The 14,212-nt window shown below is 42.3% G+C and overlaps 1 protein-coding gene across 2 annotated transcripts in view; it reads left to right on the top strand.

The window, feature by feature from the left end:
* SLC25A48 (solute carrier family 25 member 48) overlaps window positions 1–14,212 on the top strand; it is a 166,886-nt gene that overhangs the window by 15,613 nt on the left and 137,061 nt on the right. Inside the window, exon 3 of one of the 2 annotated variants that reach the window (XM_040442215.1) lies at window positions 12,025–12,096. The exons of the other annotated variant lie outside the window; for it this stretch is intronic. Coding sequence (XP_040298149.1) covers window positions 12,025–12,096 — 72 coding nt within the window. The remainder of the gene's footprint in view (window positions 1–12,024; window positions 12,097–14,212) is intronic. 2 annotated transcript variants of the gene reach the window in all.

Raw genomic sequence — 14,212 nt, 5'->3', positions numbered from 1 at the left:
TGGACGCGCCGGCGCGTCCTCTCGCGATGGCCGAGATTTCCTGTGAACGCGCGCACACAGGCGCGCGCGCTCACAGGAACGGAAGGTAAGAAAGTGGATCTCCAGCCTGCCAGCGGCGATCGTTCGCTGGCAGGCTGGAGATGTGATTTTTTTAACCCCTAACAGGTATATTAGACGCTGTTTTGATAACAGCGTCTAATATACCTGCTACCTGGTCCTCTGGTGGTCCCCTTTGTTTGGATCGACCACCAGAGGACACAGGTAGCTCAGTAATATGTTGCACCAAGCACCACACTACACTACACCCCCCCCCCCCGTCACTTATTAACCCCTTATTCACCCTTGATCACCCCTGATCACCCCATATAGACTCCCTGATCACCCCCCTGTCATTGATTACTCCCCTGTCATTGATCACACCCCTGTAAAGCTCCATTCAGACGTCCGCATGATTTTTACGGATCCACTGATAGATGCATTGGATCCGCAAAACGCACACGGACGTCTGAATGGAGCCTTACAGGGGCGTGATCAATGACTGTGGTGATCACACCATATAGACACCCTGATCACCCCCTGTCATTGATTACCCCCCTGTCATTGATCACACCCCTGTAAAGCTCCATTCAGACGTCCGCATGATTTTAACGGATCCACTGATAGATGGATCGGATCCGCAAAACGCACACGGACGTCTGAATGGAGCCTTACAGGGGCGTGATCAATGACTGTGTTGATCACCCCATATAGACTCCCTGATCACCCCCCTATCATTGATTACCCCCCTGTCATTGATCACACCCCTGTAAAGCTCCATTCAGACGTCCGCATGATTTTTACGGATCCACTGATAGATGGAGCTCCATTCAGACGTCCGCATGATTTTTACGGATCCACTGATAGATGGATCGGATCCGCAAAAAGCACACGGACGTCTGAATGGAGCCTTACAGGGGCGTGATCAATGACTGTGGTGATCACCCCATATAGACTCCCTGATCACCCCACTGTCATTGATTACCCCCCTGTCATTGATCACCCCCCTGTAAAGCTCCATTCAGATGTCCGCATGATTTTTACGGATCCACTGATAGATGGATCGGATCCGCAAAACGCACACGGACGTCTGAATGGAGCCTTACAGGGGCATGATCAATGACTGTGGTGATCACCCCATATAGACTCCCTGATTACCCCCCTGTCATTGATTACCCCCCTGTCATTGATCACCCCCCTGTAAAGCTCCATTCAGATGTCCGCATGATTTTTACGGATGCACTGATAGATGGATCGGATCCGCAAAATGCACACGGACGTCTGATTGGAGCCTTACAGGGGCGTGATCAATGACTGTGGTGATCACCCCATATAGACTCCCTGATCACCCCCCTGTCATTGATTACCCCCCTGTCATTGATCACACCCCTGTAAAGATCCATTCAGACGTCCGCATGATTTTTACGGATCCACTGATAGATGGATCGGATCCGCAAAAAGCACACGGACGTCTGAATGGAGCCTTACAGGGGCGTGATCAATGACTGTGGTGATCACCCCATATAGACTCCCTGATCACCCCCCTGTCATTGATTACCCCCCTGTCATTGATCACCCCCCTGTAAAGCTCCATTCAGATGTCCGCATGATTTTTACGGATCCACTGATAGATGGATCGGATCCGCAAAACGCACACGGACGTCTGAATGGAGCCTTACAGGGGCATGATCAATGACTGTGGTGATCACCCCATATAGACTCCCTGATTACCCCCCTGTCATTGATTACCCCCCTGTCATTGATCACCCCCCTGTAAAGCTCCATTCAGATGTCCGCATGATTTTTACGGATGCACTGATAGATGGATCGGATCCGCAAAATGCACACGGACGTCTGATTGGAGCCTTACAGGGGCGTGATCAATGACTGTGGTGATCACCCCATATAGACTCCCTGATCACCCCCCTGTCATTGATTACCCCCCTGTCATTGATCACACCCCTGTAAAGATCCATTCAGACGTCCGCATGATTTTTACGGATCCACTGATAGATGGATCGGATCCGCAAAAAGCACACGGACGTCTGAATGGAGCCTTACAGGGGCGTGATCAATGACTGTGGTGATCACCCCATATAGACTCCCTGATCACCCCCCTGTCATTGATTACCCCCCTGTCATTGATCACCCCCCTGTAAAGCTCCATTCAGATGTCCGCATGATTTTTACGGATCCACTGATAGATGGATCGGATCCGCAAAACGCACACGGACGTCTGAATGGAGCCTTACAGGGGCATGATCAATGACTGTGGTGATCACCCCATATAGACTCCCTGATTAGCCCCCTGTCATTGATTACCCCCCTGTCATTGATCACCCCCCTGTAAAGCTCCATTCAGATGTCCGCATGATTTTTACGGATCCACTGATAGATGGATCGGATCCGCAAAACGCACACGGACGTCTGAATGGAGCCTTACAGGGGCATGATCAATGACTGTGGTGATCACCCCATATAGACTCCCTGATTACCCCCCTGTCATTGATTACCCCCCTGTCATTGATCACACCCCTGTAAAGCTCCATTCAGACGTCCGCATGATTTTTACGGATCCACTGATAGATGGATCGGATCCGCAAAACGCACACGGACGTCTGAATGGAGCCTTACAGGGGCATGATCAATGACTGTGGTGATCACCCCATATAGACTCCCTGATCACCCCCCTGTCATTGATTACCCCCCTGTCATTGATCACCCCCCCTGTCATTGATCACCCCCCCTGTCATTGATCTCCCCTCTGTAAGGCTCCATTCAGACATTTTTTTGGCCCAAGTTAGCGGAAATTATTATTTTTTTCTTACAAAGTCTCATATTCCACTAACTTGTGTCAAAAAATTAAATCTCACATGAACTCACCATACCCCTCACGGAATCCAAATGCGTAAAAATTTTTAGACATTTATATTCCAGACTTCTTCTCACGGTTTAGGGCCCCTAGAATGCCAGGGCAGTATAAATACCCCACATGTGACCCCATTTCGGAAAGAAGACACCCCCAGGTATTCCGTGAGGGGCATATTGAGTCTATGAAAGATTGAAATTTTTGTCCCAAGTTAGCAGAAAGGGAGACTTTGTGAGAAAAAAATAAATAAAATCAATTTCCGCTAACTTGTGGCAAAAAAAAAAAAATTTTATGAACTCGCCATGCCCCTCATTGAATACCTTGGGGTGTCTTCTTTCCAAAATGGGGTCACATGTGGGGTATTTATACTGCCCTGGCATTCTAGGGGTCCTAAAGCGTGAGAAGAAGTCTGGGATCCAAATGTCTAAAAATGCCCTCATAAAAGGAATATGGGCCCCTTTGCCCACCTAGGCTGCAAAAAAGTGTCACACATCTGGTATCTCCGTACTCAGGAGAAGTTGGGGAATGTGTTTTGGGGTGTCATTTTACATATACCCATGCTGGGTGAGAGAAATATCTTGGCAAAAGACAACTTTTCCCATTTTTTTATACAAAGTTGGCATTTGACCAAGATATTTATCTCACCCAGCATGGGTATATGTAAAATGACACCCCAAAACACATTCCCCAACTTCTCCCGAGTACGGAGATACCACATGTGTGGCACTTTTTTGCAGCCTAGGTGGGCAAAGGGGCCCACATTCCAAAGAGCACCTTTCGGATTTCACAGGTCATTTACCTACTTACCACACATTAGGGCCCCTGGAAAATGCCAGGGCAGTATAACTACCCCACAAGTGACCCCATTTTGGAAAGAAGACACCCCAAGGTATTCCGTGAGGGGCATGGCGAGTTCCTAGAATTTTTTTATTTTTTGTCACAAGTTAGTGGAAAATGATGATTTTTATTTTTTTATTTTTTTTTCATACAAAGTCTCATATTCCACTAACTTGTGACAAAAAATAAAAACTTCCATGAACTCACTATGCCCATCAGCGAATACCTTGGGGTCTCTTCTTTCCAAAATGGGGTCACTTGTGGGGTAGTTATACTGCCCTGGCATTCTAGGGTCCAAAATGTGTGGTAAGGAGTTTGAAATCAAATTCTGTAAAAAATGACTGGTGAAATCCGACAGGTGCTCTTTGGAATATGGGCCCCTTTGCCCACCTAGGCTGCAAAAAAGTGTCACACATCTGGTATCTCCGTATTCAGTAGAAGTTGAGCAATGTGTTTTGGGGTGTCTTTTTACATATACCAATGCTGGGTGAGATAAATATCTTGGTCAAATGCCAACTTTGTATAAAAAAAATGGGAAAAGTTGTCTTTTGCCAAGATATTTCTCTCACCCAGCATGGGTATATGTAAAATGACACCCCAAAACACATTCAGCAACTTCTCCTGAGTACGGAGATACCAGATGTGTGACACTTTTTTGCAGCCTAGGTGGGCAAAGGGGCCCATATTCCAAAGAGCACCTTTCGGATTTCACAGGGCATTTTTTACAGAATTTGATTTCAAACTCCTTACCACACATTTGGGCCCCTAGAATGCCAGGGCAGTATAACTACCCCACAAGTGACCCCATTTTGGAAAGAAGAGACCCCAAGGTATTTGCTGATGGGCATAGTGAGTTCATAGAACATTTTATTTTTTGTCACAAGTTAGTGGAATATGAGACTTTGTATGAAAAAAAAAAAATCATCATTTTCCACTAACTTGTGACAAAAAATAAAAAATTCTAGGAACTCGCCATGCCCCTCACGGAATACCTTGGGGTGTCTTCTTTCCAAAATGGGGTTACTTGTGGGGTAGTTATACTGCCCTGGCATTTTCCAGGGGCCCTAATGTGTGGTAAGTAGGTAAATGACCTGTGAAATCCGAAAGGTGCTCTTTGGAATATGGGCCCCTTTGCCCACCTAGGCTGCAAAAAAGTGTCACACATCTGGTATCTCCGTACTCAGGAGACGTTGGGGAATGTGTTTTGGGGTGTCATTTTACATATAACCATGCTGGGTGAGAGAAATATCTTGGCAAAAGACAACTTTTCCCATTTTTTTATACAAAGTTGGCATTTGACCAAGATATTTATCTCACCCAGCATGGGTATATGTAAAAAGACACCCCTAAACACATTCCTCAACTTCTCCTGAATACAGAGATACCAGATGTGTGACACTTTTTTGCAGCCTAGGTGGGCAAAGGGGCCCATATTCCAAAGAGCACCTTTCGGATTTCACAGGGCATTTTTTACAGAATTTGATTTCAAACTCCTTACCACACATTTGGGCCCCTAGAATGCCAGGGCAGTATAACTACCCCACAAGTGACCCCATTTTGGAAAGAAGAGACCCCAAGGTATTTGCTGATGGGCATAGTGAGTTCATAGAACATTTTATTTTTTGTCACAAGTTAGTGGAATATGAGACTTTGTATGAAAAAAAAAAAATCATCATTTTCCACTAACTTGTGACAAAAAATAAAAAATTCTAGGAACTCGCCATGCCCCTCACGGAATACCTTGGGGTGTCTTCTTTCCAAAATGGGGTTACTTGTGGGGTAGTTATACTGCCCTGGCATTTTCCAGGGGCCCTAATGTGTGGTAAGTAGGTAAATGACCTGTGAAATCCGAAAGGTGCTCTTTGGAATATGGGCCCCTTTGCCCACCTAGGCTGCAAAAAAGTGTCACACATCTGGTATCTCCGTACTCAGGAGACGTTGGGGAATGTGTTTTGGGGTGTCATTTTACATATAACCATGCTGGGTGAGAGAAATATCTTGGCAAAAGACAACTTTTCCCATTTTTTTATACAAAGTTGGCATTTGACCAAGATATTTATCTCACCCAGCATGGGTATATGTAAAAAGACACCCCTAAACACATTCCTCAACTTCTCCTGAATACAGAGATACCAGATGTGTGACACTTTTTTGCAGCCTAGGTGGGCAAAGGGGCCCATATTCCAAAGAGCACCTTTCGGATTTCACTGGTCATTTTTTACAGAATTTGATTTCAAACTCCTTACCACACATTTGGGCCCCTAGAATGCCAGGGCAGTATAACTACCCCACAAGTGACCCCATTTTGGAAAGAAGAGACCCCAAGGTATTTCGTGATGGGCATAGTGAGTTCATAGAACTTTTTATTTTTTGTCACAAGTTAGTGGAATATGAGACTTTGTAAGAAAAAAATAAAATAAAAAATAAATCATCATTTTCCGCTAACTTGTGACAAAAAATAAAAAGTTCTATGAACTCACTATGCCCATCAGCGAATACCTTAGGGTGTGTACTTTCCGAAATAGGGTCATTTGTGGGGTGTTTGTACTGTCTGGGCATTGTAGAACCTCAGGAAACATGACAGGTGCTCAGAAAGTCAGAGCTGCTTCAAAAAGCGGAAATTCACATTTTTGTACCATAGTTTGTAAACGCTATAACTTTTACCCAAACCATTTTTTTTTTACCCAAACATTTTTTTTTTATCAAAGACATGTAGAACAATAAATTTAGAGCAAAATTTATATATGGATCTCGTTTTTTTTTACAAAATTTTACAACTGAAAGTGAAAAATGTCATTTTTTTGCAAAAAAATCGTTAAATTTCGATTAATAACAAAAAAAGTAAAAATGTCAGCAGCAATGAAATACCACCAAATGAAAGCTCCATTAGTGAGAAGAAAAGGAGGTAAAATTCATTTGGGTGGTAAGTTGCATGACCGAGCAATAAACGGTGAAAGTAGTGTAGGTCAGAAGTGTAAAAAGTGGCCTGGTCATTAAGGGGGTTTAAGCACTGGGGGCTGAGGTGGTTAAGGGGGTGCTACTAGGTACTAAACATGCAGGGTGCCCACAAGTTTTCTTCAAGCCTTTTTCCTTGTTTTGTTATTTAGAAAATGTAAAAGATGAAAATAAAAAAAATGTTTTTGCTTAAAATACAAAGGTAATGTGTCATCTTTAACTGTATGCCTTTTAGAGATCATTTTATCTTCAACTTGCCTAAACGGGCTATCCTATGACTAATGTAAAAAAAAAAAAAAATTCATATTGCATGACAATCTCTTTCTAACAAACTTAGAACCAGCTCTGTTCCTCACATGGATCCAAAGATTTCCCTATTCACTTCTCTGCTAGATTTATATCAAGCTGACAGCTCAAGGGGAGTGTCTTTTCTACTGCAGCTAAGAGGGCATGTCCATGCTCTCATTATCACAACTCAAGAGGCAGTTGAAGAATGAAACTGAGCATGTGCGGCCATCTCAGTGAGCAAGACAAAGAAATAAGAAAAACAAACAGCAGGTGGTGCTATACAGCTATGCACATTTTATTGAATAAATCAGTGGCTGTGCTAAATTTTTAATTACATGAATTACAAGGTGCTGGTTTGAAAACTGTAGAATATTTTTTGTGGGAAAACCCCTTTAATTGTTCACAGTAACAGTAATTTTGACCAGGGGTTCCCAAACTTTTTTTGCCACTGAACTTGAACCACAGGTGGACTCCAATCAAGGTGTAGAAACATCTCAAAGATTATTGAGAGAAATGGGACGCTCCCAGAGCAAAATTTCAAGTCTCATAGCAAAAGGTCTGAACACTTATGTCCATGTGAAATTTTAGTTTTTCCTTTTTAATAAATTGTCTAAAATTTAGTTTTCACATTCTCATTGAGGCATTGAGTGCAGATTCATGAGAGAAAGATAACAAAATGTGAAAAAAGTGAGGAGTCTGAAAACTTTCCAAATGCATTGTATAACTTATTTGAAAAGGTTCATCAAAGGGGTTCTGTCATTTCAGCAAATAGCATTTATTATGTAGAGAAAGTTATTACAAGGCACTAACTAATGTATTGTGATTATCCATATTCCTTTGCTGGCTGGATTCATTTTCCATAACATTATACACTGCTCATTTCCATGGTTACGACCACCCTGCAATCCAGCAGCGTTGACTGTGCTTACACACTATAAAAAAAAGCACGAGCCTATGTGAGCTCCCACGATCCAGGCCACCAGACAAGCTGACACTTTTTCCTATAGTGTGGAAGCACAGCCATCTCTGATTGACTGCAGGGTGGTCGTAACCATGGAAACGAGCAGTGTATAATGTAAAAATAAATCCAGCCAGCAAAGGATGCAATATGGACAATAACAATACACTAGTAAGTGGCTTGTATTATCTGTCTCTACATGATAAATGCCACTTGCTGACAAGACATAACCCCTTTAATCATTTTGTGGGAATGATAAAAACAGCAATTCCGCCACAGATTTTTGCTATTAAAATTTTGCACTGTTCACTTTGTGACATAAACATGTTAGGTTTATTCTATGGGTCACTAGGAGTCGCCGCAGATAACCGGATTAAATTTTCAAACTGGTGCTTTATTGTGGCACTTCAGCACCCACAGAAACATAAGTATCAAAAAGAAATAAACACCTGCCCATCTGGGCTCTAACTAATACACAGTACTGTTCTCTGACTCACCTCTTAGTACAGGTTATACACAGTATCTCAGGCTCCAAGCTTTAGCAGATCCGGTCATCAAACACAAGTCCATACGGGGAAGAGGTCCGGCTACATGTAGCCTCATGGCCCCTCAGCCTAAGACCACCCAGAGTCTCACTAGGCCTCTGTTTCCAGGTCCTCTCTCTTCTCAGACTAACACACAGAAGGTTGGTTTTATGCCTCCTTGATTAAAGCAGGCCTCACCTGCGATGACCTCAAGCTAGGGGAAAATCTGCTGTAGAATGGGGGATGGACTGGGAAGGGCCCACTACCAAACCTACCTTACCAATCCAAATACAATCCAGCCCTTGTAATCCAACAAAACAAATAGCTCCAGCAACTATGTTTGCTGAAGCCAGCGCCATCCTCCTGGATTTTGCTTATCTCACCCAGTTGAGGAACCTGGGTGAGATATACACCCCCTTCCAGGACTTTTACTGTACACATCGCCACAATATATATACATATATACGTATATATATGTAGCTGTAGCCGAGCTTGACTCTGAAATACATTGAAAACCACTGAAATACATTGGAAGCGTTAGTTAACCTTTTTGTGCCATTTTTTACTTAACGTGTTAACCATCAAGTTTTACTTGGCTGCATTTTTTTTTTTTTTCATCTTTTACTAATTTTGGACAATTACTACACCTCATGCAAAAAATACAAAATAAAATTATGTAGCTGCATTTCAAGACCCATTATTTTTTTATGTTTCTGTTTTTGTAGTTTTGCGTGGTTTCTTTTTTTTTTTTTTGCAGCATGAGTCACATTTCTTAAATGGGTTTTCCCATGATTAATATTAAAAAAATTTAAATTAAGCTTCATATACTACATGAAGCAAAGCTACATGAAGCAAAGCTACATGAAGCAAAGCTAGAACCAGTGCTGTACCTCTCATGGATCCAGAGTTCTCCCTATTCATTGCTCCAATTTCTCTGTTAGATTTATTTCAAACTAGCAGATCAGGAGGCATGTGCTTGCTTAGAAGACGTGTCCTATAACTGTTGCAGCTTCTAATGTTGATACAACTCGTGGCATTTACAGGGTGGAATAAGAGTTGTGCGTCCACCTCAGCTAGATGGACATAGAGATGAGGAAAAGAACAAACAGCTGATGGCACTACACAGATTTTATTGGATAATTGGCTATGCTAAATTTTTAATTACATGAAGTATTCAGATCCAGGTGCTGGATGTAGAATATTTTTTGTGGATCAACTTCTTTAATAAAATTATCTTGCAGTAGATTGATTAACTTTTATTATTTTTGGGGTGAGGAAGTGGGACAAAAAGTAATTCTTCTTTTAATTTTTTTCCCAATATTTATAATATGGTAAAAATAATATCCTAAGCTTATTTTATAGGTTGCTACAATAACCATATATGTGGGGCTCATCATCAGACTGAAATCTTTTGGGCCCACCAAAGGAAATAATTCTCACCCTTTGTTTATATAGGACCCACCCTCGGTTTATGTAGGACTTCAAAGGCTCTGTTTTACAATGGGTCTATTATTGTCAGAGCTTGGGCCCAGCAGAGGATTCTTTGGTACTCTGGTGGACAAGTCTGGCCCTGTTGGGGCTCAGGGGAAATCTGGTATATTAGGCCATGCCTTTAACCTAATTAGCTTGTGTTGGCAAAGGGACAATTGGGACATACAATAAAAGTTATTGAAAGTAAAAAATAAAATGTAATAAATATCTGTTTTACTAATTAAACCAAAATAATGATGCATTCCCTTAAAGGCTGGTTTTAGACAGCCATTTTCATGACAAGCACAATTCCTATACCTCCTGTGTTCAGAACAAAACATAGAATGCCATAAGGTTCTAAAACACAAATCACTGCTCTACCAATTGAAATTTTACAGGAATATTCCTAACTAAAAGAATATGATTGTTTAGCAGACTGACAGCTAGTGACAGCTCCATGAGTAAAGCTAGGCGGAGCAGTGTAAAAAATATAAGCAAACAGCCCTTGCTCTGTGCGATACAGCATGAAATGCTCCGATGCTCATATCAGAGGGGCTGCCTGGGTGAAAATGGGGATATGTCTGGGTTCAGCTCTGAACCCCGATTACCCCTTTTAAATGTTTTAGCTTGTCACACAAATTTGAATATCAGACAAAGATAACCTGAGCAAATATAAAAAGCCTTTTTTTTTCATCTATTAAGGGTAAAAGGCTGTCCAAACCAACCTTGCCCTATGTGACAAAATAATTGCCCCCTAAACCTAAACTGGCTGTGCCAACCTTGGTGGCAACAACTGCAATACATTTTTCGCAATAACTGGCAATAAGTCTTTCATATCTCTGTGGAGGAAGTTTGGATCACTCTTCTTTGCAGAATTGTTTTAATTCAGCCACATTGGAAGGTTTTTGAGCATGAACAGCCTGTTTAAGGTCATGCCACAACATCTCTATCGAATTTTAGTCCAGACAGGCCACTCCGAAACCTTAATTTTATTTTATTCAGTCATTTAGAGGTGGACTTGCTGGTGTGCTTCGGATTATTGTCCTGCTGCAGAACCCAAGTACGCTTGAGCTTAAGGTCACGAACTGATGGCCAGGCATCTTCCTTCAGGATTTTATGGTAGACAGCAGAATTCATGGTCCAGGTCCTAAACCATCACACTACCACCACCATGTTTGACTATCAGTATGATGTTCTTTTTCTGAAATGTTGTGTTAGTTTTATGCCAGATGTAAAGGGGCACACACCTTCCAAAAAGTTCCACTTTTGCCTTGTCAGTCCACTGAATATTTTCCCATAAGTCTTGGGGATTATCAAGATGTTTTTGGCAAATGTGAGACAGGCCTTTGTGTTCATTTTTAGTCAGCAGTGGTTTTCACCTTGGAATTCTCCTTGTTGAATCATAAACACGGACCTTAACTGAGGCTAGTGAGGCCTGCAGTGCTTTAAATGTTGTTCTGGGTTCTTTTGTGACCTCCTAGATGAGTTGTTGATGCGCTCGTGGAGTCATTTTGGAAGGCTGGCTTATATTTAAGTGATTTCTTGATTCAACTGGTCTGGCAGTAGTCAGGCCTGTGTGTGGCTAGTGAAATTGAAAACTGAGCTTTCAAAAACTGTGGTTAATCATGGTTAATCACAGTTAATCCATGGGATGGGCAATTCTTTTTTCACATAGGGCCCGGTTGTTTGGGATAGCTTTTTTCCCTTAATAAATGAGATCATCATTTAAAAACTGCTTTTTGTATTTACTCAGGTTATCTTTGTCTGATATTCAAATTTGATTGATAATCTGAAATATGACAAATGTACAAAAACAAAAGAAATCTGTAAGGGAGCGAATACTTTTTCACTGTATGTAGCTTAAGTCCTTCTGGTTTCCATTTTTGTATGGGTGGAGTTGTGCAGTCTATATACGGCTCTTGCCAGCAAAAAGAAAAAAATGGAACAGAGATGAGTGCTAATGTGAACAGAACTTAAGGCTATTCTTTAAAAACTGATCTAAACAGAGATATAAAAACCAGAGACAGTGACATGATGAGCGCACAGCAGGGATATGAATGGTTACTTTTAAATTGCTGTTTTCACAGGCTCGACTACAAGCTGGTCAAGGATATGGATCTACATTTAACTGTATTCAAACAATTTACAGGAATGAAAGTGTAAGTAAAATGGTAACAATGTACATTTATCAAATATCAAATAAATCTTACCACAGTTTTGACATGTAGGACCATTATTTGCAGAAAATCCACATGAAATCTGCACCAAAACCACGTAAAAAACCCTCACATAAATCTGCACTATTTATCACGGTTTTGGTGTGGATTTTTGTGTTTCTATTTATTTATACAACCCCTTTAAAGTCTGTGGGGAAAAACACTCTACAGAAGTTGCAGAATCACACAAACAAGCTACAAGCTGAGGATTTTAAAATCTACACAACAGGTCCATTTTTGCACCTAAGGGAAAAAGCAAAGAGTACATGAGATTTGTCTAATCTCATACACTTTGTTGGTACTCTATTACACTGCGTTTTTTTCTGCACAAAATCCTTGTGGAAAAACTGCCCGTAATCCACACTGCATGCAGCCACACTAGGGCCTCGTTTACATTTCCATGTACATGAAAAAAAATCTGTCTGTGTTTCATCCATTTGTGAAGGATCCGTGTTTGGTCCATGTGTACGTTTTTTGCCCTCCGTGTGTCATCCGCAGCAGAAACTGACCTGTGGTGTGAATTTTAAATCGGCAGCGTGTGAATTTATACTGCGGATTTCATTGTGGATTTCACCCTTTCCAATGAAAAGAATTAAACTGTCTAATCTGCAGCTTTTCTGCAAGAAACTCTGCAGTGTGTGAAGACACCCTTAGGCCCCTTTCTCACGAGTGAGTTTGCCATGCTGGTGTAATGCGTGAAGTGAACGCATAGCACCCGCACTGAATCCTGACCCATTCATTTCAATGGGTCTGTGTACATGAGTGTTGTTTTTTACACATAATTTCTGCGTTGCGTGAGAATTACAGCATCTTCTATATTCTGCATTTTTCACGCAGCCCTGGCCTCATAGTAGTAAATGGGGCTTCAGTGAAAAACGCATTGCATCTGCATGCAGTCCGGATGCAATGCATTTTTTACTGATGGTTGCTAGGAGATGTTGTTTGTAAACCTTCAGTTTTTTATCACACTCATGTAAGGCCTCTTGCACACGACCATATGGCTTTTTCAGTATTTTGCGGTCCACAAAAAACGGATCCGCAAAAAATGACGTCCGTGTGCATTCCGTTTTTTACGTCTAGGCAAGAAGCTGGGGATAAAGGTCACCTCCTGACAAATCCCTACCTGCTCTCCCTAGACTTCTATGCCCACGTTCAGACCCTGAAGGTGGGAATAAACGTTTCCTCGTGCCTAGGCTGAAGATACCCTAAAATCCCTAAGATGGTGAAAGGGGGAAAGAGGCAGCCTGCTCCCTCAGACCTGGAGGGGGCAGACGTCTCTCTAACAGCCTAGACAGACAACCACAAGAAAAACAAAACCAACTTATCTTTTACTGAGCAGGAACAGCAAATCCTTCCTTCCTTCCTCTGAGCCAGACAGAAGCTATAACCCGCACAGGACACTGGGAGTGGGCGTAATTTAAACTCAAACCAACGACCCCACCCAGTGCACCTGAAGGGAGGCGGATATAGCTAAACTCCAAAACAAAAACAAAAGGCTACACACGTGCTGCTAACCTGGCAGACCTCCGCACATAGCCTGAGCAGGGCATAACAAACAGCTGGCCCCTGATAGAACAGTACTATCCTTGTCAGTTAGGCCTCATGCACATGACCGTTGTGTGCATCCGTGGCCGTTGTTCCGTTTTCCGTGACTTTCAATGGGTCTGATGAAAACTCGGACCTGTCCTATTTTTTTGACGGACAACGGTTCACGGACCTATTCAAGTCAATGGGTCCGTGAAAAAACACGGATGCACACAAGATTGGCATCCACGTCCGTGATCCGTGGCCATAGGCTACTTTCACACAGACGGATCGCAGATCCGTCTGCATAAAAGCTTTTTCCGAGCTGAGTTTTCACTTCGTGAAAACTCAAATCCGCCAGTATATTCTAACACAGAGGCGTTCCCATGGTGATGGGGATGCTTCAAGTTAGAATATACTAAGAACTTTGTACATGACTGCCCCCTGCTGGCCACCAATGATGGGAGGGTGATTTTAATTAGGGAGGGGGGTGCACCTGAGAGGTTAATTGTGCGTATCATAGCCCCCTGTAAGA

This window comes from Bufo bufo, chromosome 1 (assembly GCF_905171765.1).
Source record: "Bufo bufo chromosome 1, aBufBuf1.1, whole genome shotgun sequence".
Classification (NCBI taxonomy): domain Eukaryota; kingdom Metazoa; phylum Chordata; class Amphibia; order Anura; family Bufonidae; genus Bufo; species Bufo bufo.
Note: the sequence above shows the minus strand (reverse complement) of the source record. Positions and strands in the feature narration are given on the sequence as shown.